This window comes from Astatotilapia calliptera, chromosome 2, assembly GCF_964374335.1.
Source record: "Astatotilapia calliptera chromosome 2, fAstCal68.1, whole genome shotgun sequence".
Classification (NCBI taxonomy): domain Eukaryota; kingdom Metazoa; phylum Chordata; class Actinopteri; order Cichliformes; family Cichlidae; genus Astatotilapia; species Astatotilapia calliptera.
The window spans coordinates 27,462,045-27,490,023 of record NC_137423.1 but is presented as its reverse complement, the minus strand read 5'-3'; the positions used below and the strand labels follow the sequence as shown (position 1 = coordinate 27,490,023).

Genomic DNA, 27,979 nt, shown 5'->3' with positions numbered 1-27,979 from the left:
ATCGCCCTGATTTTAGTCTCTCAGGAACGCTGCGCCTGTCTCACCCGACCTCCATCGCTACGCCTAAACGCGAGACATTTGCCAGTGCCTGTAAGGAATTACTCGGGGTAAAACCCAATTGTTTCGTCCGTTTCCGGAAAATCATTTTAGGCTTCCTACAAGAAAGAAAATGGAATCTGGCAGTCGCACTTAGCTAAACAGTGTATCGTTTCTGGGCGAATATTAAAAGGGCAGCTGGGTTGTACGATAACGCTGCCGTTAACATCGCCAAGCAGGTAATTATTAGTGGTTTGGTGACAGATGGTGTATCCGTTCTAATTAACTTTACTCTCTTTAGCTAGCTAATTTTAGCTGGATCGCTTTGGTTAGGTTATGGCTATTAACGTCACTGGTTGACGTTGTTAGCTTGCGGTGATACTAATGGTAGTTCAATGCATTTTTAATGAAACCGTGATGTTTATAGTCAATGTCCAGTAACGGTAAACAAGAATAATATCAAGTTCAAAAGACGATTCCAGCTTCAGCTTTGTTTTGCCTCATATATTCACATGGGGCTGATGTAAAAGCGAGCACTAGCACAAAGTTAAAAGCTAATGTTGAGTAAGACGTTTGTAACGCTTCTAACTCGGCTAGTTGACGTGGAAGCTAACTAGTGTTAGCGCAGCATAACCGGGATTGCTTTGTCATTGAATGATCTTGTTTGGATGATGTTGCAGTCACTACACAGTGAGTTTCTTGTTGTTTGATTTACAGGTCATTAGACACACGATGGGACCTCTTTTATGGCTGAAAATGATGGCAGTAGCCGGCGTTAGCACCTATGTAGCATGCTAATTGGTCGCTAGCCAGCGTAAGCTAAGCTAGATGATGCCATTTTGTTTTTATCTCGACTTTGACTTTGAGCAACATATGGCTTCATCGTACGACTTACAGCCACATAGATCATTATATTATTTGAGTTATTTATACGACTTTAAAATACATGTGACATTTTCGAGGAAATCGTATTTTGCGTTTCGATATGGGCTCAACTTACAAGTGTGGCTCAATGTTATGCTTTGAAGACGTTACCGGTGCTAACATTTGCTAATGTGTCGTTATTCTTATTTGATGCTGCGTGGTGCCTGGTTATGCCTAATTTTGATGCCCAGTTGCCTCCCTTCTTAACTGTCATCACTACAATAACTGCTATACTTTGTGAAAATACTTGATGTATCAAATAATACATTTCATGAGTGGTTGGTAATGAATCCCAGTTGCAGGAGGGCATGCTCATGTCTTTTAGATCAGCACCTAATCCTTTGTTTACTTTTTTCTGAAGCAACTGGATCTTGCTGAATATTGGATCATCTCTAGTCCGCCCTCCCTTCTGAACCAATGGAGGGGTCTGACAGCGTGGAACAGAATGGCAGTGAACTGCCAGAGTCACAGCGCAGGAGGCAGCTGGACCGCCTGGACAGGGAGGAGGCCTTTTACCAGTTCGTCAACAATCTCAGTGATGAAGACTACCGTCTCATGAGAGACAACAACCTTTTGGGCACTCCAGGTAGTAAATCTTTAACCTGTCTATTCTTTAGTCTTGTTAAAACCTCCCAATTAAAGTATTAATGATTTACACAAGTAAAGAGTACTTTTTCTTTTCTGCGCTCCCTTTCTATGTTCTCTGCTGAACTCGCACCTCTCTTTAAAAGTTTTCAGCTGTTTAACTGGGAGGAAGGTAGGAATATGCTATTGATATGAAGAAAGTTAAATAATTTCACACACAAGGCACCTTGATTGAGCAGTAAGCATTGAAGATCACACTCACAGTGCAGTATTTTTCACATACAGGCTTTCTTTTTGTTTTTTGTTTTCAAACCCAGATTTCTTGGTGGATAAATCTCTTGGCCGTTTGTGGAAAGTAGAGTTAGTTTATCTTTGAACAATCTTTTGTAGTAATTGTAGTTGGAATGTGTTTTGTTTTGGGGTTTTTTTTTGGGGGGGTTTTTTAATAGCAGCTTTACCTCCTAATGCTATTTTTTTTTATTTTTTTTTTATTTTTTAGTCGCGTTATTCAGCTTCTGCTCAAACTGCACGATTGACTCGCAGGGGTTAGAAGTTCGTAGGTCACGATGCAGGGGCTCACACTATACGGCCCGATGCTCTGATGCGACCTGAGTGCTCAAACTGTGCGTTCATAAAAACGAAGGTTATAACAGAAATTCTGTCGCTCGCTCTCCCTCTCTCTTTCACTCACACAGACACGCACACCACCACCATCAACTTTGCTAAATTGCTAATGAAAAACACTGATCAGGCAGCTGTGATTGAGCAGCAATGTAGATCCAACTATTTTCACGGTTGTGGTTGTGATAATTTTGTGAGGCCACATCGAAAAGGCTCGGATGAGCTTGCCATAGTTCTACAAGTTGTGTCTCCATCGCTTGTGTCCAGATCACACGCTGCACTGCCGTGCTGCGCAGTCTTTTTCGCTGACATTTGTGTTTGCGCGTGTGCAGTGTGAGAAGCTGCTTTGACACCCTCACGACGGTCGCGAGGATTTCAAACCTGTTTGAAATCCTCACGACCAAGCGATTAATGATCAGGAGCTGGTCGTGAGGGGTTAATTGCTTCTCGTTACCCCACGTATACTACACGATGCACGACGCACGATGAAGGCCAAAATCGGGCCGATCGCCAAAACGGTCGCACGACTCAAAAATCGGCCAAAAATCGCACAGTGTAAGCCCAGCATTAGTTAACTAAAACACGAACTGTCAACAGGCATTTCTTATAAAACGCTATTCATCAACCACACAGTTTAAAGTGTACAACTTTCTAGTTGTATTTTATTGCCTTTACCAAACTATGTGAAATAGTCTGATGCCCCAAATTATGGTTTGAAAATAAAATCTGATGTAATGGAATTTCCTGCACTAAACTATATGCTGATGTCAATATGGTTTTCCGCATCATACATATCATATGTAGTTTCTATTTTCAGTTGTCCTGTCACTGAGTAATTTTCTCCTACTTTGTCATGAGAGAAAAAGATGGTCCTTTTCGAAAGCCCCTCTTTTGGTTCATCTTATTTTAGCTGTCTTCTGCCAGTTTTATTGATATAAAAATTTATGACCTGTTGGTCTAATCTCTGTCCTCCCATCTTTACATAGCTCCTGCTTGTCAGTAGAAGTTAAAGTAAATGTTAAGCTTAAGTACCTATGGCTAGTTTTGGATTTGCCGCTATCCTTGAAATTTCACCTCCTATGGACTATTGAAGACATCCAATCCATTTCTGTCCCAGGAGAGTGGGAGTGGGAAAGTAAGTTTGGAGCGTGTAGTGGAGCACCCTACAAGGAGAGGGCTATGACTGGAGAGTGTCGTGCCCTGGTAAGTCTAGAGGTTGACCCTGTGCACGAGAAAATGCTAACTTCCTGGTTTGAGACCGGATGTGGGGTTGTACATTTCCGGTTGCTTTACTTTGCGGTCAATCGCTACTGCGAAAATATTCTCCAAAATCATGTCCAAAACTCAAAAACGGAAAGATTGCGTTAAATTACAAAGAGCAGAAGGTGGGAACACTCACCACTGTTGTGTCATAAAAAATCTAATGATCAACTTTGACGTGTAAGGAGTTTCGATGATCAGTTGTTTACACCACTCAACACAAGCAGAACTGCATTACAAAATCAGAAGACACATCGTCCACATTCAGAAGCACATCTCTGTATAGTGACTGGTCTTATGATTTAAACAGGCAAATATTCAGCATTCAAACTACAGGTGAAGAATAGTCAAACCAGATGTTTCCCCGTTATGTTGATATCAGCTAGTCAAGTACACACCTAGACAGCATGTTAACAAACTGAAAAAAAGCCACACAAAAAATGAATGATTGCTGGTAAGGGTTTCTATACATTAGTATTTACGAAGGGTATGTTGTAACTTACCTTCAAAATTACAGTGCTCCCTCGATGTAACGCGGTTCACCTTTCACCTTGCTGTTTCGTGGATTTTTTAGTGCAAGTTTGCAGTCATGGCGTGGGTTCCCTCTGGTACTCCGGCTTCCTCCCACCGTCCAAAGACATGCAGCTTGTGGGGATAGGTTAATTGGATAATCCAAATTGCCACTAGGTGTGAATGTGCGAGTGAATGAGAGTGCGAATGGTTGTCTGTCCCTGTGTGTTGGCCCTGCGACAGACTGGCGACCTGTCCAGGGTGTACCCCGCCTCTCACCCTATGACAGGTGGGATAGGCTCCAGCCCCCCGCGACCCTGAAAAGGATAAGCGGAAGCGAATGGATGGATGGAAGTTTGCATGCTTATTTTTTTACGTCGCATTGCGTCCTGCGTCCTGATCGCTGCAGACGATCTCCTCCGTGACGTCTCTCCTGTACAGTACAGAATCGCTGCATCGATCGCTAGCAGTGTGACTCTGAAGTGCAGTACTGGATGTCCACGAAACGTTTTGCACCGTCAAAAAATAAAACTTGCTGCTTGATTTCACCCATCGCTGGTTATTTTTAGAACATAACACCCGCGATAAACGAGGGACAGCTGAGAAATATAACATTTGAATCCCTTTTCTCTTTTGCTCTGAGGCGCAGGGAAAAAATATCGACAAGTCGATGAACATCATTTACAGATATATCGGGTAAATGCCCAAGACATCTATAGAAATGTGAGTCTCTTCTTTGGTCAGCCCCTGGGGCTGGTCTTCATCATCATCATTTAGTAGGAAGAAGTGAGCAAGTCGCAGGAAGGGCAGGGAGCTGGGCTCCTCCAGGCCGATAGGTGGTCTTGGTCGAGCCCTGCCACCAGTGGGAGGCGGACCAGTGGCAAGGCCTTCATCCATATCAGTTTCAACAGTCCTTCCTCTGCCTCCAGCAACAACCGGAAGGATGGTTGCTGCTGGCCGCTTGATTTGTTCATTTGCTTAACTTGTTTTGGCCGGTAAACAAGGTGCGAATAGGACACCGGAAACAAAGCTCCCCACAGGAGTTTCCGCACCGGAAGTAGCATATGCTAACGTGCACATAGTCAATTGTCCTGTTACTGTGATCAAAGGAAAAATGAACAATCAAAATATATGTACTGATTATTATTAATAATATATTTTTAATGTATTTATTTTAGGTTGCTAGCTGAAAGATATGTAGTTCTATGTAGCTTGTTCTTCTGTCAGCTTCCCCTCTTTCCTTGCATTAAATCCAATATTTGTTTTTATTGTAGGGAGTTAAGTTGGCACTTTCTACCAGCTGCTTGAGAAGAGGAAGCGAACTTAACCCTTAAAGAGTAGATGGACTGCTGATGATTTATTTATTTTTTCTTTGTTAATAACAGAATGTTATTTTGTGATGTTTCTTCCAGGCGAGGTAACACAAGATGAGTTATTCAATAGACTACAGCAAATCAAAGATGGTCCTGAGCAACAGAATAACACCGCTGGTACTGAAAGTGTAGAAGATCCAGTTGGTATGTTTGATATTTCTCTATATATTGTTTTGTTTTTTCCTCATTCTTTGACTGCTTTTATGTCAGAATATGATTTCTCACTTGCTAATTCTGCTCATTTTCAGAACAACCAGAAAGCTCAGAGGATCCTGCCAGTGGTGATAGTCTGCTTGACTGGCTGAACACTGTGAGGCGCACAGGCAACACAACTAGAACCGGTCATCGTGGGAATCAGTCATGGCGGGCTGTGAGCCAGACCAACCCGAACAGTGGCGATTTTCGCTTCAGTCTAGAAATCAGTGTGAACCGCAATCTGGCTGAGCAACAGGCAGCTATTGAGGGAGAGCAGGAATCATCAGAGCAACCTCCAGAAGAATCATCAGAGCAACCTCCAGAAGAATCATCAGAGCAACCTCCAGAAGAATCGCAATCGCCAGAAGAATCGTCAGAGCAATCGCCAGAAGATAGGTCAGAGCAACCTCCAGAAGAATTGCCAGAACAGTCTCCAGAACAAGCTCCAGAGGGTCAAGAAATAGTGGCAAATGCTGAACCACCAGTTCCCATGGAGACAGAAGTGGTAGAAGAACCAGTTGTAGATGAGTTGGCGGTCATAGTGGAACCAGAGCCTGAACTAGAAGAGGTTGTTTCACAAGAGCTTGTAAGTGAATCTCCCACCTCACCTTCTCCCCTGCCAGTGCAGCCACCACTCTGTCCTTCTCCACGCAGAGGGCAAAGGAGACCCCGCAGCCGAAGTCCAGAACCACGCAGGACTCGGGCCCGTTTAGCCAGGAGCCGCTCCCCTCTCAACTTGGATCAACTTGATGGACTTCCTAATCCACGGCATTCTTACATCTCTCAAAGTGCCAGTTCTTCCAGCAGTGCTCCCCCTGTACCTCAAGTGGAGGGTAGCTCACGGACTCGACAGCATGTTCTTTCAAGACCAAGTCACACTGATGGAGATGCTCAGCAGTCTAGGGCAGTTGCAGAATCCATTCCAGAGGCCCACAATGTTGCCTCTCAGGAGGTAGAAGCCTCTGGGGGCGAAGGGGGCGCAGCAGGGCGTCGCCCCCCTACTATTATGCTTGACCTTCAGGTGCGCCGTGTGCGTCCAGGTGAATATCGGCAAAGAGACAGCATTGCCAGTCGTACTCGCTCGCGCTCCCAGAACTCAAACAACACATTTATGTATGAGAGTGAACGTGGTGGATTTCGTAGGACTTTCTCGCGCTCTGAGCGTGCTGGTGTGAGGACCTACGTCAGCACTATTCGCATCCCCATCCGAAGAATCTCCGATGCAGGTTTGGGAGAGGCAACTTCAATGGCTCTCCAGTCTATGATACGGCAGATCATGACTGGGTTTGGTGAGCTTGGCTACCTCATGGACTCTGACTCTGACTCTTCAGATTCAAACCGTGGAGCCAGTGCTCCTGCAGAAATAGAAGCCCTCCATAATCCAGATGCTACACCTGCCGATGCTCCTGCTGCTGATGTTGACGAGCAACCGGTTGCTGCTGGAGGCAGAGGAAGGACGGTTGAAACTGATATGGATGAAGGCCTTGCCACTGGTCCGCCTCCCACTGGTGGCAGGGCTCGACCAAGACCACCTATCGGCCTGGAGGAGCCCAGCTCCCTGCCCTTCCTGCGACTTGCTCACTTCTTCCTACTAAATGATGATGATGAAGACCAGCCCCAGGGGCTGACCAAAGAACAGATTGACAACCTCTCCATGCGCAACTTTGGAGAGAGTGATGCCTTGAAGACTTGCAGTGTGTGCATAACAGAGTATGCAGAAGGGAACAAGCTACGTAAGCTTCCCTGCTCTCACGAGTACCATGTGCACTGCATAGACCGCTGGCTCTCCGAAAACTCCACATGCCCCATTTGCCGCAGGGCTGTCCTAGTGTCAGCCAACAGAGAGAGTGTGGTGTAACGCTTTGACAGACTGAAGGCCTTTTGTCTCAGCCGAAGTAATCCAATATCTCCCAAGTCTGTAAGAGGCTGTGAGAAAACGTGTTTCTGCTGTTGAAATGTATTTCCTTCATACTATTTGTGAGTTTGATCGTATTGCAGACAACAGGTTTTATTTGGGGTGCTCCTTACAGTGACGATGGAGAATATTTAGTTTTTAGTTAGACATTTATTATTATTGCAGTCCAAAGTGGGGCACAAGCGATGCATGCTGTCTATCAACCCGTAGTGGCTGTGCAGTGTTGCGTTGCATCAAGCCATGCGCACAAGTAGACTGATATCTCATAAAAATAAATCCTCTGATTATAAATGCTGCACACTTGCAGGTAGTTCAGGCACTTCAAATCTGTTCTCTCAACTCCCGAATGGCCCCTTGTATAACATTAGCTGGGTATAGGTACAGTTGCTAGTTACACCAGTTCAAAGTATTAGCTGTAAATAAGCTTGTAAAATAATTTTGAATCATACATTGTATCACTGAATTGGTTTCGGATTGTAAATGAACTCATTTGAAGATCTGGGTCATGATGGTCTGCAATTACTCTCTGAATTTGATTTTAAATGTTTAGGTGCTAACAATGTATACAGCAGAATTATTTACAGATTGTGATGTCCAAAGGATGGAGGACAAAGTGTTTTGCAATTTACAGTGTGACTTGTGCTCTCCATTCTTGTTCACCCTAAATAAAACACTTTTTTTTTTCTTCTTTGTTTGGTTTTGAGCGGGATATACCATAAACTCGCAGAGGGAAAAAAAACCCAGAATGTTGAACTTTTTAGGTTTTTGTTTGTTTGTTTTTTTTGTTTGTTTGTTTTTTTTTTTTTTCTCCAAAAGTTAAAGTCTGTTTTGGATTAATATTGTATTGTTACTTTCTTGATTATTGTAATGCCAGATGTAATCGTATGAGAAAATGAAAGCTTTTTCATTATGGGTAATGGAGGCTTTGTCAGTATCAAGTTGTGAGTTCCCCACCTCTAAAATATTAGCAGGCATGACACAGATGCAAAAGGACATTTACTTTTAATACTAAATGATGTCACAGTTGTGATCCTTTTGTGTGTTATTGTTCTTCTCGATTCTTTTTTTTTTCTACTAACAATTGGATTAATTAAATATGAAATAAATTGTGGTCTTGGCAGAGTGAAATAATCACAGATTGAATAAAATGGCAATCCAGACTTGCTTCCTCAGCTCAAGCCACAACAGATCTCTTTACCTGTCAGTCCACCTTCATGTTTAAGTTGCAGCTTAAGTTATTACCCCAAAGGTTTGATATATACCAAGTCTGGGGTGGGAAAGTCTCCATTATTGTTCATTGGGTTTTGCTTCATAGGAAAGTCAAGTTTCTTGACCACTGTGCCCTCCTGCCTCACGAGCAAATGCTCCATATCTGTGTGCAATACATGCAATTGTAAAAGTAAGGAAATGAAGACTTATTACCCATTATGTGTTGAATTTATTTTATTTAGAAGTTCTGTAGGTTTTAATAGCACTGTTGATGAACAGGGACACTGGCTAAAGGAGAAAAAAAAAAGCAACACTTAAAGCCATCCTGTCACATTTCTTATTTTATTGTTTGATGTCTTAGCCACAACTATTACTTCCCTGTGTGGAGCATAAAGGTTTGAATGCAAGATGATGTTGAATACCATTAACATGTAAACAATGTATGTTCCCTCATAGGCCATGCTTTAGTTTTGGCCTTGTTCTGTGATCCATCCAGTGCAGTATGTTAACTGGGTGTTAAATGAAAACTAACCGCTGAATTAAACAAGTTGTTATGCTATGAAATGCTTTGCCAGTATGCATTCTCTACACTTACTGGGCTGTCTGATCAAATGAACACGTCCACAGCTGTAGTCACTGGCCACTTCACTAGTTACACCTTGATGGACCCCCACCCCAATTTGACTCCAGAACTGCCTTACATCTTCATGGCACAGATTCAATAAGGTGCTAGAAACATCTCTCAAGAGATTTTGGCATCGTCATTGACATGACAGTGAGACTCAGCTGCTGCACATCCATGATGCAAATCTCCCATTCCACCTCATCCAAAAAAATGCTCGGTTGGATTATGATCTAGTGACTGCGGATGCCATCTGAGTAAAGCGAACAGTTTATGATGATCTGAGCTTTGTGACACGGTACTTACCCTGTTGGAAGCAGTCCTCTGAAGATTGGTACATCATGGTCATAAAGGGACGGACACGGTCAAGTGAAACAACGTTCAGTTGGCACTTAGGGGTTCTAAGTGTGTTAAGAAAATATTTCCCACACTATTACAGCACCAGCAGCAGCCTGAACTGTTGATGTGAGGCAGTTAAACTGTTGATTCATGCTTTGATGGCATTTATGCCATATTCTCATCCTACTATTTGACTATCGTAGGAGAAATCGAGACTTATCAGACCAGGCAACATTTTTGAAATCTATTGTCCAATTTTGGTGAGGTTGTGTGACTTATAGCCTCAGTTTCCTCATCCTCTTCCTATTGGCTTTATCAGTCTAAAGCAGCCTAGCCATTCTCCTCTGACATTAACTATGTATTTTTCACCCAGAAAACTGTGACTCACTGGACATTTTCTCTTTTTCAGACCATTATCAGAAACACTCAGATCAGCCCATCTGGTACAAAGAGCAATGCAACTTTCCAAGTCACTTATACACCTTTCTTCCTGATTATGATGCTTGGCTTGAACTTCAGCATGTGATCTTGACCATATCCATACGCCTAACTGCACTGCAAAGCTGCCATGTGATTGCCTGATTAGATATTTGCATTAACAAGCACTTGAACAGGTGTACATAATGAAATGGCCAGAAAGTGCACTTTATTTGTACTTTGCCAGTCATTTATTAACGGGCCTCTGAGCAGATCCTTAAACTACCCTGTGATCAGAACAAGTAGATGGATCATGAGCCTGCCTGTCAGCAGGCTCTATATCACAAACCAAAAAACTGACCCCTTTGTTTGAAATTCAATACTGCATATGTTACAAAGGTGGAATAGTGTGAGCATTGTAATGTGTGCATTAAATGATGGGCTTAGTGTACTTAGTAGTTTACCCTGAGCACTGTCCTTATTTAAATAGAGGAAAGCAGTACATCAATATGACCTCAATAACAAAACTCAGACTATTATTTACATTAAACGCATGATTACACTTTACGGCAGGGCAGCCGTACCTGCACAGGTGTACCTGTCAAACGATTAGTGTTGTTATTACCCCTCAGAATCCCAGCCGACAGACAAAAAACAATGGTCCTTGTTTATGCCCATGCACTCTGTATAAACTGCATGTTTCGACAAGCATATAAACGTACGGCCATTGTGCTGTGGTAAATGTTTCACAGGACACGAGTGGAAAAAACGAGGAAGTAGCCTACCGCTGTCACATTACGGCAGGATGGCGCTCCGGGCAGCTGGAGGTCGTTTATGGCAGTTTCAGAAGAGCTGTCTGAAGGTAAAATGCGTTATTATCTGGCTAAAGGGCTAACAGTGCTCACCTATCACCACTATTGTCCCGTAAACTTTGGCAGGCTGCAGATGTTTAGACGTAAAAACAGTTTAGACTTCCGTTTTTAGGGAAGCGACGGAACCGAATTGTGAAGTTGGTTAATGGTGTAAGTGGCTCGAGTTTATATTGACGAGCTAAGGATATGGGCTAACAAGCTACGAGAGCTAAATCGATATTTTTAAAACCAGTGCTTCCTTTCACCTCTCACACGTCTACGGGCTGAAGCACATACTCACCACGGAGCGTCGCTGTTCGCACTCAGCTCAACTACAGCCACTTCTATTCATGGCGACAAAGTCAACTCCTAAATCAAAGTTTGTTCTCTTTTCTCTTGTAGGTTACCAGCTTTCAAACACTAGGAACTGTCAAATACAAAAGAAGCTGTCCCGTTGAAGTGAGCCATCTGGATCATTTGGTGCTTACAGTGAAAAGTGTGCCAGATACCATCAGTTTTTACAGCTCAGTTCTTGGCATGGAGGTGGTCACTTTTAAGGTATGCACAGTAAAAACCCATTGCTTTTATTATTAATGCTGTTGGGCATGTTTCTATTAAATACGCTTGTTTATTATAATGACAAATAATTGCATTGCAGTAGAAAAAGTGAACTGCCATGGTTTTTAAAAAAAATGTCCACTAGGTGGCATGCTTTGATTGTGAGTCTTGAGCCTGGAGTCTTCTGTACACCCACTCACATCTTATCTGCATTTTCAAGGGAAACCGCAAGGCTCTGAGCTTTGGGCAGCAGAAGTTTAACCTTCACCAGCGGGGGCAGGAGTTTGAACCAAAAGCTAAGCATCCAACCTCCGGCTCTGCAGACTTGTGCCTCATAACCAAAACCCCTCTAGCTGAAGTAGCTGCTCATCTTAAGGTAGTTCACACAATTCCTTAAGTGGTTTTGATTTTACAGGTCACATTATGTAACCATTTTGAGGAAAGGAAGTTAGGAAAAAAATCAGGGCTTGTTAAAATGGTCTGTGTCCTTTTCTCCTCTTGCAGGCTTGTGGAGTCAAGATTGAAGAGGGTCCCGTGGAGAGGACGGGGGCTGTGGGGACCATCATCTCACTGTACTTTAGAGATCCTGACCAAAATCTTATTGAAGTGTCAAACTATAACCAGTCAACAGCAAAGGACTCTTCTTGATACTTCTTTGGCCTTGGTTACTGACATGTCAAACAACTCACCAGCCCACCAAACTCATTCTAGTCTGGTATACAACGCAAAATTATTGCTTTTACTATAATTGTATTTAGTTTAAGCTGTTATTTTAGAGTCTGTTATGAGTCATTAGGACAGGGTGTGGGTGTTCAGCTCTGCTTAAGTTTCTGTTTTAGTTGTGTTTGGACAAGGCAGTGCAGGCACAGTTTAGTAGAAAAAGTGAAGAATACTACCAGAGGATGTTTATCCACAAGTTTTAAATGGGCGCTTGTGACGGTTTTTATATAACTCTGTCTGTGACATTGCTTTGCAGAGGAAAATAAAAGGTTATAAAGTGCACCAAAGGCTCTGTTGGATTTCTGCTTTTTCTTTCTTTTTTTTTTTTTTAATAAAATGTTTGGAAACAAGAAAAATATCTGCTCCTTCTGTTACCATTTCTTGTGTTGTTTTTGTCACTATGAGTTCTTAAGCCATTTATTAATGCAGCACTACAGTTGCATTACTCAGCAATGCAGTGTTTAGCTGCACATTAGTTTAAGAGTGAAAAATAAAATCCTGGGATTTAAGTTATTTACATGCAAGAGTAGTACTAAAACCATTTTATAAGTGTGCTGTGGTAGAGGCTGTGAGATCGCAGTAAATCGATAGTTACGGCACACTAACATAAGGCATCTAATCAGATTATTTTGTTGGAGAAAAATTACAAAAAGGTCTGATGTCGACATTATGTAGTCAGTGTTGATTTATCGAAGAGCCAAAACACTGAAATGGCCAAAACATTTGAAAAACCCTACCTAAAAAAGCGCTGTATGAACTAAAGTACTGTGGCACTTTCACGTTGCATCTGCAGCTGCTTGGCCACGGAAATCCACGCCATGAAGCTCCCGGAGTGCCGTGTTTGTGCTGATGTTTTGGAGCTCTTCTGGCAGCTTATATTGAATTGCTAAAATTACTGCTGTATATGTGAACTGTATATAACATAATATTGAAGCCCTTTCATGAACAGGTAAGCCCTTTCTCTAGCTTTTCAACCCCACAGTGAGACCATTTTTTGGCTCACATATGTTATATAACAATAAAGAATATGTTATATTCTTTATTGTTGCTTCAGACATACACAATGTCCCATTTAAACATGGCATATGAGCTACAGTTATGGCCAAGAGTTTTGGCAGTGGCACAAAGTACATCATGCACTTTGCCTCTTTAGCTTTTGTTTAGATTATTATTATTATTATTTTACACGTTTCTATGATTTAGTGAAGAACAATCACAAGGACGTTATAAGTTAAAAAAAAAAAACTTTATTAACAAATAAATACAAATTCAGTTCTGGTAGTGGTGCCACAGCTATTATCATCTTTTATATTCTCATTTTTTCCCCCATTCAAAGCATTTAAACGTGTGATTTCTTTTCATGTTTGTAACAAGACACTACAGATGACACTACAGTTGCTGCAACCCAAAACTGCACACCAGTAATTCACGCTTAGAGTTCATGGAGTAGTAAATATACAAGGGCTGTGTTACATTTCAGTTTTACAGGGAAGTTTGCCTTTAGTTATAGTAATTCACCTTGTTCCTGAAAATCTTCTTGACTAGTGACGTTTGCTTTTATTGTCTTCCACTGATTTTTAAACCTTTAGCATGAATGCTCATTGTTCTAGTTTTTTTGTTTTGTTGTCAAGGAAAAGGCCCACTGATGACACAGATAACCCACTTGTAAACACCCCCTCTGCTACCTGACAACAGAAGCAGTATCGATGAGCGTGGGGAGGGTTGATGTTGCATCACCGTTATATTGTCTGTTTTGATGTGGGTGTAAAAAGTATAATAGCTAAACCTGTGGTATTCGTGCTTATTGTGTTTGAGTTCTCGGACTTGTTGATCAGTGTGTCCCAATGTTGCATCATATTAAGGGTTTTCCTCATCGTAGATGATATTTTTAGCTGTAATCCTTTTCATGATGAAACAGTGTAGTGTATATGGAATTATAATGAATGATGTGTGATACAATGGAGCCTATCCCAGCTGTCATAGTGCGAGAGGTGGGGTACACCCTGGACAGGTTGCCAGTCTGTCGCAGGGCTCCTTCCTTCTATCATTTCCTTATTATTGTTATTGCTCATGTCAGTAATATTGTCTTTATAAGCGCAAGGACCAGGTATGAGGAAAAAAAACTATATTTCCCAGCACTATTTCGTGTTTTATAACATCTTTTTATGATATTTATTCCATATGATAACCCCCTCAAACACACAAATTCTCTATTAATATTTGTGTGTAGTTTTTTAACTTTGTCTGTCTTTTATCCACTTCACCAGCTAGACTGGATTGTAGTTATATAAGAATGATGCATCAACAAACTTTTTTTTTTCAGTTGCGAAAGGCCAGCACAGCAGTTAAGAATGTAACAAAGTCTATATCAGTTAATCCAAAAGTCTTTCCTATCTCACTAATAGTTCTTTTTTTTTTTTTTTGGCAATTATTTGTTTGCATCAGCACATTTTATGACCTGTACTTCAACCGATAGTGTTAGTTAAAGTACACAAGCATATTTGTTTTTATAATCAAATCAGATACTAAAACATGCATTTGGCTTTTAAATTATCTAATGGGTGCGATTAATTTATTGACAAACCAGTTAGGCTCTACTTTATTGCATTACTAGCTGGCGGACTCTTTAAGCACCTCTGGGATATGTAACACCAGAACATGTCAGACAATGCTTTTTTGCGTTTTTTGTAATTTTATTTAGACGAAAACACACAAACAGAAATACTGAAATTGTCTTCTTTGAATAACAATAGAAACAGATATATAGATTAAAAGCAACAACCTTTTAGGCTGTTTAGGAATCCATTGATCGGAAATGCACAAAGCATTGTTAACTCTTAATACATTGTATATACAGCAGCAATACAGGAAAGCATTCGTTAGATAGAACCCACTTATGTTCCCTTTGTAATGAAACTTATTATCTCAAAATATTGATTTCTTCATGAATCAAGATAATATTAACATACATCTATATTACAAATATTAAAAATAGTGACATGGGTCAAAATGTATTTTGCTATATTTGAGCTCTGCAATATGCAAAATGTAGATTTTTCTTTCATATTTTGATTTAAATATATTTATGTGCAAGAATATTTGTGTTGTTGCTATGCTTCTGTGTTACTATAAAACAAACGTATCCAGCAGTTCACAATATCAGCTCCAACGAGTGTTAGCAAACTCTCAACTTTTTTTTTTTTCAGTTGTGAAAGGCCAACACAGCAGTTAGGAATGTAAGTCTTTATCTGCCAATCTCAAAGTCTTTCCCACCTCACTAATAGTTCTTTTTGTTGGCAATTATTTGCTTGCACCAGCACATTTTTGGACACATGTTTAATCCTCACATTAATAGCTACTAAAGGAAAAAAAATAGAAGAGCATTATCCAGCCTTCATCTTATAAAGCAAAAATGTTAAAAATTCTGTTGCGTACCCACAGTTAAAGAAAAATTTACATAAATAAAACACAGTTGTCTGTTATGAAACTGTTTATCAGCGATATAAGACCCTATTGAACCGAAAAACAGAACAGACATTGTGTTTTAATGTTATTATTATAACTGAAATCAAAATGCTCTTCTTTCTGCTATACAGCAGACCACATCTGCCCATAACACTATTTATTACTTCAGTTCCTTAAATTATTGCTTTTGAGCCCTTGATGATAGAGGGACATTTTTTGGAATTATTATAATTTTTAAATGGTTCATCAAATATGTTTCTTAAATATTGTGTATTAAGGTTCAAAGTTTACATTTATGTCATACCTGGATTGGTTCCTTTCAAATCCATTGCACTGGGGTACAGAGGGAAAACTGTGTCCTTGCCTTTTATGATCAGATAATACACCATCGTTTTTCAGTTTTACACAGTTATATAATTAAATGTTTCCATGTGATATAAGACCCTATTGAACCGACAACCTGTTCAGGTGTAAGTACCCCTTCTTGCTCTATGCAAGGATGCAATCCCCTCACCCCTGTAACCCTGCAATCCCAAACTGAATAGGTGAAAGAACATGGATGAATATGAATATTAATGCATAAGAGGTTGAATACCAGACAAAGGTTTATGAAATAGGGGAAACCACTGAAATTGCACCAAAGGTAATAAGTTGGTACTGTTAGCTAAGTTTAAAGATTAACTTAAAAGTGCCTTTTCTTTTCTTCTTCATTAATCTCAATTTGATTTGTTTTAATTTGTGAATTATTCATTTACGACCCAAACTCAAGTTTATTCCAGTTCATTGTGTGAGACTGAAGTGGACGCGTCATTAAACACATATAAGCTCAAGGAGCAGGAACGAGGAAACCAGCACAGCATTTCCCAGCACCATTTTGCATTTTATCACATCTTTATGTTTGCACTCCAAATAAACACACTTGAAAGACAAAACCAGCTATCAACTTTTTCTTTCACTCTGTAGATGTTCTGATGGTTTCAGTTGAAGTATATGTGCATATTTCTTCTTATAATCAAATAATCAGATATTACAACATGTATTTGAACTATCTAATGGGTGTGATTCATTTATTGACAAACCAGCAAGGCTCTACTTTATTGCATCATTAGCTAGCTGACTCTTTAAGCACCTCTGGGATATGTAACACAGAACATGTCAGACAATGCCTTTTTGCATTTTTTGTAATTTTATTTAGATGAAAACACACAAACAGAAATACTGAATTTGAAGGACAATAGAAACAGATTTAAAGATTTAAAGATTAAAAGCAACAACCTTTTAGGCTGTTTAGGAATCCATTGTTTGGAAAACCACAAAGCATTGTTAACTCTTAATACATTCTATATACAGCAGCAATACAGGAAAGCATTTGTTAGATAGAACCCACTTATGTTCCCTTTGTAATGAAACTTATTATCTCAAAATATTGATTTCTTCATGAATCAAGATAATATTAACATACATCTATATTACAAATATTAAAAATAGTGACATGGGTCAAAATGTATTTTGCTATATTTGAGCTCTGCAATATGCAAAATGTAGATTTTTCTTTCATATTTTGATTTAAATATATTTATGTGCAAGAATATTTGTGTTGTTGCTATGCTTCTGTGTTACTATAAAACAAACGTATCCAGCAGTTCACAATATCAGCTCCAACGAGTGTTAGCAAACTCTCAACTTTTTTTTTTTTCAGTTGTGAAAGGCCAACACAGCAGTTAGGAATGTAAGTCTTTATCTGCCAATCTCAAAGTCTTTCCCACCTCACTAATAGTTCTTTTTGTTGGCAATTATTTGCTTGCATCAGCACATTTTTGGACACATGTTTAGACCTCACATAAATAGCTACTAAAGGGAAAAAATAGCTACTAAAGGGAACAAAATAGAAGAGCATTATCCAGCCTTCATCTTATAAAGCAAAAATGTTAAAAATTCTGTTGCGTACCCACAGTTAAAGAAAAATTTACATAAATAAAACACAGTTGTCTGTTATGAAACTGTTTATCAGCGATATAAGACCCTATTGAACCGAAAAACAGAACAGACATTGTGTTTTAATGTTATTATTATAACTGAAATCAAAATGCTCTTCTTTCTGCTATACAGCAGACCACATCTGCCCATAACACTATTTATTACTTCAGTTCCTTAAATTATTGCTTTTGAGCCCTTGATGATAGAGGGACATTTTTTTGGAATTATTGTAATTTTTAAATGGTTCATCAAATATGTTTCTTAAAGATTGTGTATTAAGGTTAAAAGTTACATTTATGTCATACCTGGATTGGTTCCTTTCAAATCCATTGCACTGGGGTACAGAGGGAAAATGACAAAAACTGTGTCTTTATCAAATACTTATTAAAGACATACCTTTTATGATCAGATAATACACCATAGTTTTCCAGTTTTACACAGTTATATAGTTAAATGTTTCCATGTGAAATAAGACACTTAATGAACTGACAACCTGTACAGGTATCCCTTCTTGCCCTATGATAGATAGGTGGGACCCCCCCCAACACAACCCTGAACTGGATAAGTGAAAGAGAATGGATGAATAAATGAATAAGAGGTTGAATAAGAGACAAAGGTTTATGAGATCGGGGAAACCACTGAAATTGCACCAAATGTTATTCATTAACAAGCCAAACACAGACACATTTGTCTATTCCAGTTCACTGTGTAAGACTGAAGTGGACACATCACACACATAAGCTCAAGGAGCAGGAACGAGGAAACCAGCCTACATTTCCCAGCACCATTTTGCATTTTATCATATCTTTATGTTTGCACTCCAAATAAACACACTTGAAAGACAAAACCAGCTATCAACTTTTTCTTTCACTCTGTAGATGTTCTGATGGTTTCATTTGAAGTATATGTGCATATTTCTTCTTATAATCAAATCAGATACTACAACATGTATTTGAACTATCTAATGGGTGTGATTCATTTATTGACAAACCAGCAAGGCTCTACTTTATTGCATCATTAGCTAGCTGACTCTTTAAGCACCTCTGGAATATGTAACACAGAACATGTCAGACAATGCCTTTTTGCGTTTTTTGTAATTTTATTTATTTAGATGAAAACACACAAATAGAAATACTGAAATTGTCTTCTTTGAATGACAATAGAAGCAGACATATAGATTAAAAGCAACAATCTTTTACCCCGTTTAGGAATCCATTGTTTGGAAAAGCACAACTCTTAATGCATTGTATATACAGCAGCAATACTGGAAAGCATTCAATATATAGAATCCACCTAATGTTCCCTTTGTAATGCAACTTCTTATCTCAAAATACTGATTTTTTTCATGAACCGAGATAATAACAATATATGTCTATATTACAATATTAAAATTGTCAGATGGCTCAACATGTAGATTTTTTCATATTTTGATTTGAATATTTTTATGTGCAAGAATATTTGTGTTGCTGTTAGGCTACTGTGTAACTCCAACAAAACCAAAGTCTATTGCAGTTGTGAGAGAAGGTTCCTGCAGTCCCTGAGCCGGTCCAGGTCCTCCACCACTTCAATCAGCCGCTCGACCTTCTCTGAGGGAAGCACCACCTCTGCGTTGCTCCTGAACTTCTTCCTCAGGCTGTCGTTGGACAGTGGATTGCGCCAGTGACCGTAGAAGGTGTTGCAGCGTCCCTTCACAGTGTCGCCCCCAACCAGGGTTAGCTGGACTTCACCGTACATGCGGTTGAAATTAGCGGGGTTGTCATTGGGATGCTCCAGGCGAACACGGCTCAGCAGAGCGTGCAGGTCAGGGCGGTTCATGGCAGCGGGGGTGAAGGACTGCACAGTCACTTCTCCATCCAGGAGAGCAGTGCAAGCATTGAACTGGAAGGAGTGGCGTGCCTCGTGCTCAGACTCTGGAAAAGGTCTGTTTATGTACTTCGATTTGGGGACTCTGAGCAGGATGTCCTCCACCTGAGCTGGGGAGACAGTGCCAGGGCCAACTCCAACAAGAATCTTATGGACTGAGGCTGCAGCATCTGCCACCCAGTGCATCCCCAGATGAGCAGGGAAGCGTTTGAAGCCTATGTCCTGTTCCTCCAGCAGGAACATATGGCTGTCATTACCGGGCGATTGTAAAGGCTGTGGTACATAATCTTCATAAAAAGCACTGAAGCCGGCTACCCCTGCAACAGCATCTAGGACCAAAGGACTTGCCTCTAAGCCTCTGGAGGCCAGCAGAGCTGCTTCTAGGCCCAAACGGGAGGCATTGCCAATGTGGAGGGGTTTGGACTGAGTGGCAGCATTAGCCATTGGGGCTCCTGCTAGAGAAGCAGCTATAGCCAATGCATGACTGCTCTGGATGGGGTCCAGAGATAAGAGGCGTGCACACGCAGCAGCACTTCCCATGGTGCCTACCACACTAGGAGGGTGGAACCTGTTGGGAAATTCATCAGAAAGAAACAGAAACGTTGGTTAGATGTTTTTAAATTTTAAATGGGTGCTACATATCGTAATGGTCATAATAGAGCTCCTGTGTGAAAGCTTGTTTTTCCAAACAGCCTCTCACTTGTGTAACTCAGCTCATTTCATGAGTGGTAAGAGGTTTTTAGTGATTTTAGTCATCAACAAGCACATAATGTGGTGACACATTTGAGGGTGTAAGCACATGGCAAAAAGAGTCCTCTGTCATATTCTGCTCCACATGGCTAAGCAGTGCTAAAACTACACACAGAGTCTCAGCTGTCCCCGCATGAGCATGAAAAGACGCCTTTTAGAGCTTGTTGACACAATTCATAGAGCGTGCATTACACCTCCTCAGCCTGCTTGGAAATTGCAGGGTAGAGATCAGCAGAGCCAGAGTCATTTATGCAGAATCGTCAATGAGAAACTAACCTAATATCAATGATGCAATCAGTTAAGGGTAGCATACTGTAATGTAGCTATAGAGCTCTAAAGCACTCACCTCTTGGGGATATTGTGGGCCTCATTAGAGAACCTCAGTAGTCGGCCTTGAATCTCAATGCCAACATTGAAAGCCAGTAAGAAGTCCAGGCCACTGGGCTTATTGTTAGCTGGCATCATGTCACTGAGAGCTAACACAGCAGGAAGGACAGCTCCGGAGGGGTGAGTGGCAGGGTGCCACGTATCATCAAAGTCCATGGAGTGAGTCTGAACCAAAAAGATTTTAATGATCAAATGATAGGACATCAAAGCCCAGCACAGCATTAGTTTAATGTTAAAATTAATTAGATGGCTACTGATACATTTCCTGAGCTGATGGCAAAAACAGGTGCTTGCTGTTAGAGATATGACCCAGTACCAAGCATCGTGTTTGTGCTTAAATGAAGTAATTTAGCTCTCTACACCCAAATTATTATTTTTAGTGCGCATACTCTTCCTGGCTAAACTCAGTCACAGGCGGTTTTTCATTAGAAAATCCTCTCACTTTACAATCTTTTACTGTCTGAGACTAACACAGGCTATAGAAATGAGCTTGGCACCCTGATGGCATCTTTAAAAAGCAATGTTTGCAGATGTCCTGATGTAATGATGGAAATTTTTGGGATTTTCCACCAAGTCCTGCTTTTGTTTACCGTCCAGGATTGGACCAAAAACTGAGCTCACACACAGGCAACTTTTTAGGAGTGGTACGGGTTTCTGTGCACGTGAAATTGTCTGGTGCATGCTGACACATCTGTTCCACTTATTCATACTCACCGCCACTCCGTTGACAAAAGCTGCCAGTATCGGGGAGAGTCTGATGCCCCTGTGTCCATACACAGAGCTGCTGTCACCAGGAGCGTACATGTTCTGAGGGGAAGCGACGGAGACAGGTAAGCACAATGCAACATTTGACACTCTCAGTGTACACAGTCACACACACAAACACACACAAACTAAACGTTTAAAAGCTTTAAATAACGATGGGACCTCAACAGGTTTCTTTGTAAGTTATATGACAAACACCTAAACTAAAAAAATCATCAGAAAGAAAATAAAAAATAATAAAATAAAAGGTGAGGCTTCTGCTTTCACCTGTCTCACTGCCTTATATGGGAGGAAACATTAATAAGAAACCTTTATTTTTAATCCCTTTCCCCAACTCACCTGGCAGTGCTGGAGGGCCAGTTCAAACACATCTGTTGTGCTTCCGATCAGCCCAACTCCAATGCTGTCCAGCACCATTCTTTTACTGCGGTGCAGCACTACAGGGGATAGATGCTGGGGCTTAATTTCACTGATAAACTTCCCAAAACTGGCTGTGATTGTGTCCTCGGGCGCTGGCTGCTTCAAGACTGCAGAGAGGAATGAATGAATGAAAGAAGAATGCAATGGGGGGAAAAAAAAACACGGTCTGGACTAAGCAAAAGGAAAATGTGAAACAGAGAAATATGTTTCCTGGTGAACTGACAGAATGAAACACAACAAAGGTTTTACCTTCCACTGCAGATTTATGAATTGCTCTGGCAGCCCACACAGGTCTAATGGCTTTCTACAGGACAAAGAGCGCAGAATATTATTAGCAAAACCCATGCTGAAATTAACACGCATTGTACTTTCTTTTTAAAACATCTCAGATCTATTACATGCTCTAGAGACAGTTATTTTCTACTCTGGCTTTGTTAAAGTCTCAGTGGACATCGGCATTACTGCAATGAGTAGAACTCAGCCCGTGTGACTTTTTTTTTGAGCTGTTGTGCTGACACGATGCTGCTGTAACAGGTGTAAGACAGCATGACTAACCTGCTGAAAATTTACCAAGAGCTCATTTAAGTATCACTCTGCTGTCTACTCAGAGAAACAACTACTCACTGCAAAAATATGACATTAGGATTTATGTTTTTCTTATTTACTAGACTGAATTAAGTCTGCCAGACAATTTTAAATTAAGACTTAACTTAATTAAATTAAGTTGATTGGACTTATGACTATAATGTTTTCTACTAAAAATAGTAATACAAAAATAACTTTTAACTTTTACCTTTACAGTTGAAATCATGGTTCCAGTCTGGTGTTTCTGTCAAGTTGACTGTCCTTCTTTCTCTTTCTTCTCAATGCAGCAGTTTTACCAGCAGCACTTTGTCAGGGATGCTGATGCTTCTAAGTGTGAGACGATACCTGCCTTATATAGTCTAATCTTATACCTGACTCAAAGGAACAGGGAAGGGCATATCCATGACAAAGACTTATCATTTAAAAAAGGAATTTCCACTGTGGGCAACGTCTTCAACGTCACCATCGTCACAGCAGGAGGAGGAGGAAAGGTTTACTTTACTGTCACAGTGCAAAGGTGATGTCACATCTAAGGGCTTTGGGACAGGGGAAATTACAGCAACTCCTCCTACATGTAGCAAAGCCTTATTTATGTCAAACTGTCATTCCTGCTTCAGAAGAGTTTGCCTGTTCAAGATTCTCTGCCAGGTATGACTTTATTTTCACTTTCTTTATTACTTTATTATTTAGAGGAGCATGTAACCCAGCTACAACTTAAAAAGCTGTACTGATTAAGATGATGTTTTTACATGAGCTAAACAGCTTTACTTGGTAACCATTTAAAGTTAAATATGAGCAAAATCACACTATCTAATTGATCTAACAGATCCATGTTTTCTGTTAAATATTCAGTAAATGTTTTTCATTAGATATGAATAAAATTCCCCGTTAGTGCTCAGTGACAATTTTCCAGTTACTGGAGCAGGAAAGTTAAATACGAGTTCTCTGTGTGTCTCTGCTGCCTTTAGGAGAGCTTGTAATGACAGTCCCTCAGCCTTAAATGTTTAGTGAGTTACATATTGTTTTAGCCTAACTATAATTAATTAACAAGATGTAAGTGAAGTTGTGTGATTCAGTATGCTTTGTAGTGTATTTTTGGAATATTTCTAATCATTATAATTTACTTTTCTTTCTATTTTTATAAATTATAAATGTGAAAATGACTCACTATTAATAATTATTTAGAATTTTTATTCATTTATGTGTTTTTCCACAATGTTTAAGTTGTTTTAACACTACATTACATTAGCCAGATAAAAAGAAGATTAAGACAGATTCTGAAATGTATTTTGAATGATTTGCATTGTTTGCCTCATTTGCTTCGTTGCACATCTGTAGATTGACAGCAAAAATATCATGGCAACACTAGAAGGGTTTCCTGCCAGTTTCTATGGGGAACCAGGAGTACTGGGCATGCTAGCCAATGGGATCAGTGCATTCCTTGTACTTCTGCAGAATTTCAATACAGCCCACACTGGCAAAGAAGCATATGGGGTGGAGAACATACTTGCAGGTACATATTTTTGACAATCAGCTATAATAATGTAAAAAAGAAAAAAGGAAGAGTTAGCTAAGTCATTTTTATTTTATTTAACAGGTGTTCATCTCATCCTGATTGGAGGTATATGCCAACTTATTGCCGGGCTACTTTCCTTTAGAAAATACGATCACCTGAGTGGCACTGCCTTTATTGGCTATGCTGCTCTTTGGGCTAGTTATGGGGCGACCCGAATCTACTCTGGTGTCTCTGACAATCAAACAACAAATCAGACAAGCAATTTATCTCTGTCCACTGACCTCATGACCAACATATCTCTGAATGGCTCCGCAGAGATACCAGGTGGCTATTTCTTCCTGTCCATAAAAGAGTCAGCCATTGCGGGTCTGATCCCCTACATTTTACTGTCCTTTCTCCTGGCATTTTGCTCTGCCACAGTCAACTACATCATGCCTTTTGTTTTTGGGGCCATCACTGCCACTTTAATCTTTGAAGCAGTGGGTATAGTAGCAAGCTCCTGGGCTCTCATAGTATCCGGGGTCCTGGAGTTGCTCATTTTGATCTTTGCCATCTACGGTTCAGCTGTACTGCTCCTCAAAGGTTTGACCCAACGTCTAGCCCTCAAAGGCTTTGGGACCCCCCTCTTTAATGTTCTTCTCTTAGGAATCGGAAACTCAGCAAGTGCACAGAGCATTGGCCAAGAGAAGAAGAAAAACACCAAATATGCTGAACCCATGGCGTTGGGTTTCTTCTGTGACTCTGTAGCTCCTTTCATCTTTGCTTTCTACAGCTTCGGGTACATGAAGTCATTTGGTTTAGGAGCTGCCTGGGTCTCAATCATCTCATTCGCCCAATTGTTCTCTAGCTACTATGCCCATCTGCGCCAAGACTGCTACCACACTACAAAGTTTGGATTTCATGCCACATATTGGCTGATTAAGGCTTGGAGTGAGTTTGTGGCGTCTACTCTGATCGGAAATAAGAGCGAAGTAGGCTCTGCTAGAGAAGTAATGGTGGGAAACTGGTTCTTTGTGGTGGCAGGCTTGATTCTGTGTGTGGGAAGTCTGAATATGGACATCCTAGAACTGATTCACAACATGCTTTTTGTCCTAGTCACAGTTTCAACAGTACCCCAGATTCCACTTGAGGGTTACTACATCTTCTTTGGTGTAGCTTGTGCTCTGTTTACCGCAGTCTCCATCTATGGCACCTTTGCACGTCTCATCAACAGTATAGCAGAAAAGTTACTAATCCCTGTAGGGAAGCAGCCTGTCTCCACTGCAAATATGAAGAAGGCTTTGAAGTGGGGCAAGTCCCAACAAGTAGGCAGCGAGATGGTGCCCCACACTGACCAGACCTCCGATGTTCTGTTTTACTTTTTAAATGGGGTCGCAGCTCTGTCAGCTATTCATTCTAAGTTGTCCAGTATGAATCCCACGTTCCTTCATCTGACCATCCCTTGGGTCCTGATCTCTGGAGCGATCATCCAGGCTTACGTCAGCAGGTTGCAAGTCACAGGTGGTGGTCGGTTTGGGTCAGTCATCTCGTCCATCTATGTGGGAGTATGGGCGACATGGACCTGGTTTCGATTCGCAGGTATGCCAGTACAAACACTAGTGTGGACATTTCTCTTTCTGATTTAGAAAAGATTCTTAACCCAAGTTTTTTTTTTTTCTAGGTACCCTGCTTCAGCTCTCCACAGGGGCAGCTTATGCTTTCACAGCAGGAGCCATTGCCCTCCTGGTCATTAATGGTTTCCTCATGTTGATTGGTAAGATTAAAATTCCCTGTTAGTCTCAATAGAAGATTTGTTGATTGGATTATTTGTTTCAAGAAGGATTTTTTTACGTGTCTGTGTGTGTTAGCTGCCTATAAGAACCTGGTTTTGCTGCTTCTGACGACTGTGATGGAAGTTGCTCTTGTCTGTTTCCTGCTCTCCACCCTCCAGCGACTGCCATATAGGCTGGAAAGTAAGTATTGATAAAGCCTCATTTTTAAACATAGGATTCACTTTTGATTAAAAATGATATAAAATGTTATAGAGACTCTCAAGCTGATTATTTCTAAAACTGGCTTTTCTTTTTTCTTTTTTACAGTTGCTATGCTTGCACTGGTGGCAATAATTTGTGTATATGGCATTCTGGCAACACTGGTGAGCGGCATCTTCTCAGAGAGACTCATACCTATGGGTCCTCCCTTACTAAAGGTAAGCAGAGATGAAACTGACTTTGTGCTCCTTCTCAAAGTCAGTTTTTTTAAACATGCCCTTTCCACTGTGTCCTGTCTTAGGAGGTAAAGAAGCAGGAAACATCGCCAGAGCTGCCATGTCCGATAGCCAGCTCACGACTAACCAGCGGTCTCTTGAAGATCGCTGGAATTCTGGAGGAAGGAGGAGTATGCGGCATTCCGACAGACACCGTGTACGCCTTAGCTGCATCCTGCAAAAATCCTCAGGCCATTGAAAAAATATACAATATTAAAGTAAGAGTCATTAAAAGATTGGCAAATTAATTCAATATTCACGTGTCTGTGATGTATAAAGCTTATTAATCTGCAATCTATAACCTGTTCCAGGACAGACCAGCCGAGAAGCCCATATGTGTTTGCATTTCTAGCGTGGAACAGCTGGTGGCAGCCAAGCCTCCTTTCAGTCCTCTGCTCTGGGAGTTTATGAGGAATGTGTATCCCGGAGGCATCAGCTGCATTGTCAAGAAAGGAGACTGGCTGTTCCAACTCGGTAAACTTTGTAGTGCAGCGTAAATATGGTGTTACTGGAATCTGTGTCATTTATCAGCACTCACCTCAGCTCAATCTGTCTGTGTAGGAGTGGGACCAGCTTATGACCGTGTTGGGACTCGGGACAGCATCATGATTCGTGTCCCTGACCACACAGTTACCGGCCACTTGTGTAATATTACTGGACCGCTTGCTATCACCTCAGCCAATCCAAGTGGAGAGGCAGACAGCACCCACCACAGCATGGTCATTGAGTAAGAGCTTGCAAACAGCTTACAAAGTAGTAGACTGATCTAACCTGTGACAGTATGTGTAACCCCCTTACAGCAAATGTTTCTGTAGAAAAGTGACAAATTATTTATTTTACGATGTGGAGTATTAGTAATAGATGATTGCTGACCGCTCATTTACCCTCCCTTTTCTGGCACAGTCGACTCGGACACAAGATCCAAGGAGTTCTCTGTGATGGAGACTCTAATGAAGTTGTTGCTTCCACTGTGGTTAACTGCTTGAAGATTGATGAAGGTGAACACAAAAGAAGTCACATAAAATTCAAATTTGGGTGTTTTATGAAGCACCATCTAACTTATCTCACTCTTTCTGCAGGCACCATCACCATTGTGAGAGAAGGCTGTGTCCCTGCAGTTAAAGTTTGCCAGATCTTTGAGCAAATAAAAAGCACAATGTTGTGATTGTTACGATTCTTTTCTTTAAGGGAGCACATGCTTGAATGGTTGCCTTCAGGATCAGCAGCTTTATCTGTCATTCTGTCTCTTTCTTTTCAATACTCTCAATGCTCTTATTCAAGCTTTTTTTATGTAGTTGTAATTGTGGATGTATGGGTATATGTTACAATAAAAACTCCATCTGTACCATCTATTAGCTGTAGTAGGAACTTTATCTTGAAATTGTATGTGGATGAAGAATCTGCTGTGATACTACAGCTTCATGAAGACAACATGTCTCGGATGTGCCTCTATAAAAATTATTTTTATGATAACTACAGTTATAGTAACACACATATATGTAAAATTGTTGTTTGCCTAATAATTTTAAACCTGTATATATGTATTTAAACTATATTCTTTTCTTGGGTATGTATATGTATTTAAGTTCTTTATGTTTAATTAATTATGCTGAAATAAATAAATACATAAACTGATGTTGTCTTCATGCTGTTGTTAATATTCCATAGTCACATATTATTATATATATATTTAAAGCATTTTGACCTGTTTTTATTATTCAGCATTAAGAGAAAACAAACAGATTTTTAGAAAGATCCTTTACTGAAGCAGAGACTGAACCGATATGCACCAAGTTTTACTTCAGAAATAGTCATGAATATAAATGAACACTTTGCAAAAGTCTTGAGCCACCCTTCATTTCCTTCTATTT

General features: G+C 40.5%; 4 protein-coding genes across 5 annotated transcripts; 3 read left to right on the top strand and 1 right to left on the bottom strand.

Annotated features, from left to right (window-relative positions):
- The first annotated feature begins 14 nt into the window (after window positions 1-14).
- Window positions 15-8,616, top strand: rlim (ring finger protein, LIM domain interacting). Of its 2 annotated transcripts, none has more exons than XM_026190974.2 (4): window positions 15-275; window positions 1,322-1,546; window positions 5,349-5,453; window positions 5,558-8,616. In XM_026190974.2, exons 2-4 carry the CDS (start codon window positions 1,378-1,380, stop codon window positions 7,360-7,362), a joined length of 2,079 nt encoding a protein of 692 aa, XP_026046759.2. In that variant the 5' UTR covers window positions 15-275; window positions 1,322-1,377; the 3' UTR covers window positions 7,363-8,616. The 2 variants fall into 2 exon arrangements, with proteins under 2 accessions (XP_026046759.2, XP_026046767.2); XM_026190982.2 differs by lacking the exon at window positions 15-275 and adding an exon at window positions 417-726.
- Window positions 8,617-10,572: 1,956 nt separating this feature from the next.
- glod5 (glyoxalase domain containing 5) lies at window positions 10,573-12,422 on the top strand. The gene is made up of 4 exons (XM_026190992.2): window positions 10,573-10,868; window positions 11,260-11,415; window positions 11,636-11,791; window positions 11,920-12,422. Exons 1-4 carry the CDS (start codon window positions 10,812-10,814, stop codon window positions 12,061-12,063), a joined length of 513 nt encoding a protein of 170 aa, XP_026046777.2. The 5' UTR covers window positions 10,573-10,811; the 3' UTR covers window positions 12,064-12,422.
- A 6,234-nt stretch (window positions 12,423-18,656) lies between these two features.
- irg1l (immunoresponsive gene 1, like) lies at window positions 18,657-22,951 on the bottom strand. Its single transcript, XM_026180119.2, has 6 exons — window positions 22,556-22,951; window positions 22,012-22,066; window positions 21,682-21,869; window positions 21,292-21,384; window positions 20,537-20,742; window positions 18,657-20,008 (listed from the first exon to the last, which is right to left on the bottom strand). The coding sequence occupies exons 1-6, from the start codon at window positions 22,571-22,573 to the stop codon at window positions 19,081-19,083; spliced, it is 1,488 nt and encodes a 495-aa protein (XP_026035904.2). The 5' UTR covers window positions 22,574-22,951; the 3' UTR covers window positions 18,657-19,080.
- A 593-nt stretch (window positions 22,952-23,544) lies between these two features.
- LOC145431439 (uncharacterized) lies at window positions 23,545-27,743 on the top strand. The gene is made up of 10 exons (XM_080307224.1): window positions 23,545-23,860; window positions 23,945-25,441; window positions 25,524-25,616; window positions 25,711-25,815; window positions 25,942-26,051; window positions 26,135-26,326; window positions 26,420-26,582; window positions 26,670-26,835; window positions 27,012-27,106; window positions 27,188-27,743. The coding sequence occupies exons 1-10, from the start codon at window positions 23,704-23,706 to the stop codon at window positions 27,271-27,273; spliced, it is 2,664 nt and encodes an 887-aa protein (XP_080163350.1). The 5' UTR covers window positions 23,545-23,703; the 3' UTR covers window positions 27,274-27,743.
- Window positions 27,744-27,979: the final 236 nt, after the last annotated feature.

What these genes read in the sequence shown, in the direction of transcription:
- rlim (XM_026190974.2), top strand. Translation starts at nt 1,378, where the DNA reads ATGGAGGGGTCTGACAGCGTGGAACAGAATGGCAGTGAACTGCCAGAG. An exon ending in CAACCTTTTGGGCACTCCAG is followed by an intron (nt 1,547 to 5,348) that starts GTAGTAAATCTT and finishes TGTTTCTTCCAG; the next exon opens with GCGAGGTAACACAAGATGAG. An exon ending in AAGTGTAGAAGATCCAGTTG is followed by an intron (nt 5,454 to 5,557) that starts GTATGTTTGATA and finishes GCTCATTTTCAG; the next exon opens with AACAACCAGAAAGCTCAGAG.
- irg1l (XM_026180119.2), bottom strand. An exon ending in TCATAAATCTGCAGTGGAAG is followed by an intron (nt 21,870 to 22,011) that starts GTAAAACCTTTG and finishes TCCTCTCTGCAG; the next exon opens with TCTTGAAGCAGCCAGCGCCC. An exon ending in GCCCACAATATCCCCAAGAG is followed by an intron (nt 20,009 to 20,536) that starts GTGAGTGCTTTA and finishes ATTTCCCAACAG; the next exon opens with GTTCCACCCTCCTAGTGTGG.
- LOC145431439 (XM_080307224.1), top strand. Translation starts at nt 23,704, where the DNA reads ATGGCAACACTAGAAGGGTTTCCTGCCAGTTTCTATGGGGAACCAGGA. An exon ending in ACTGCCATATAGGCTGGAAA is followed by an intron (nt 25,816 to 25,941) that starts GTAAGTATTGAT and finishes TCTTTTTTACAG; the next exon opens with TTGCTATGCTTGCACTGGTG. An exon ending in AAAAAATATACAATATTAAA is followed by an intron (nt 26,327 to 26,419) that starts GTAAGAGTCATT and finishes AACCTGTTCCAG; the next exon opens with GACAGACCAGCCGAGAAGCC.
- glod5 (XM_026190992.2), top strand. Translation starts at nt 10,812, where the DNA reads ATGGCGCTCCGGGCAGCTGGAGGTCGTTTATGGCAGTTTCAGAAGAGC. An exon ending in TGGAGGTGGTCACTTTTAAG is followed by an intron (nt 11,416 to 11,635) that starts GTATGCACAGTA and finishes TGCATTTTCAAG; the next exon opens with GGAAACCGCAAGGCTCTGAG. An exon ending in AAGTAGCTGCTCATCTTAAG is followed by an intron (nt 11,792 to 11,919) that starts GTAGTTCACACA and finishes CTCCTCTTGCAG; the next exon opens with GCTTGTGGAGTCAAGATTGA.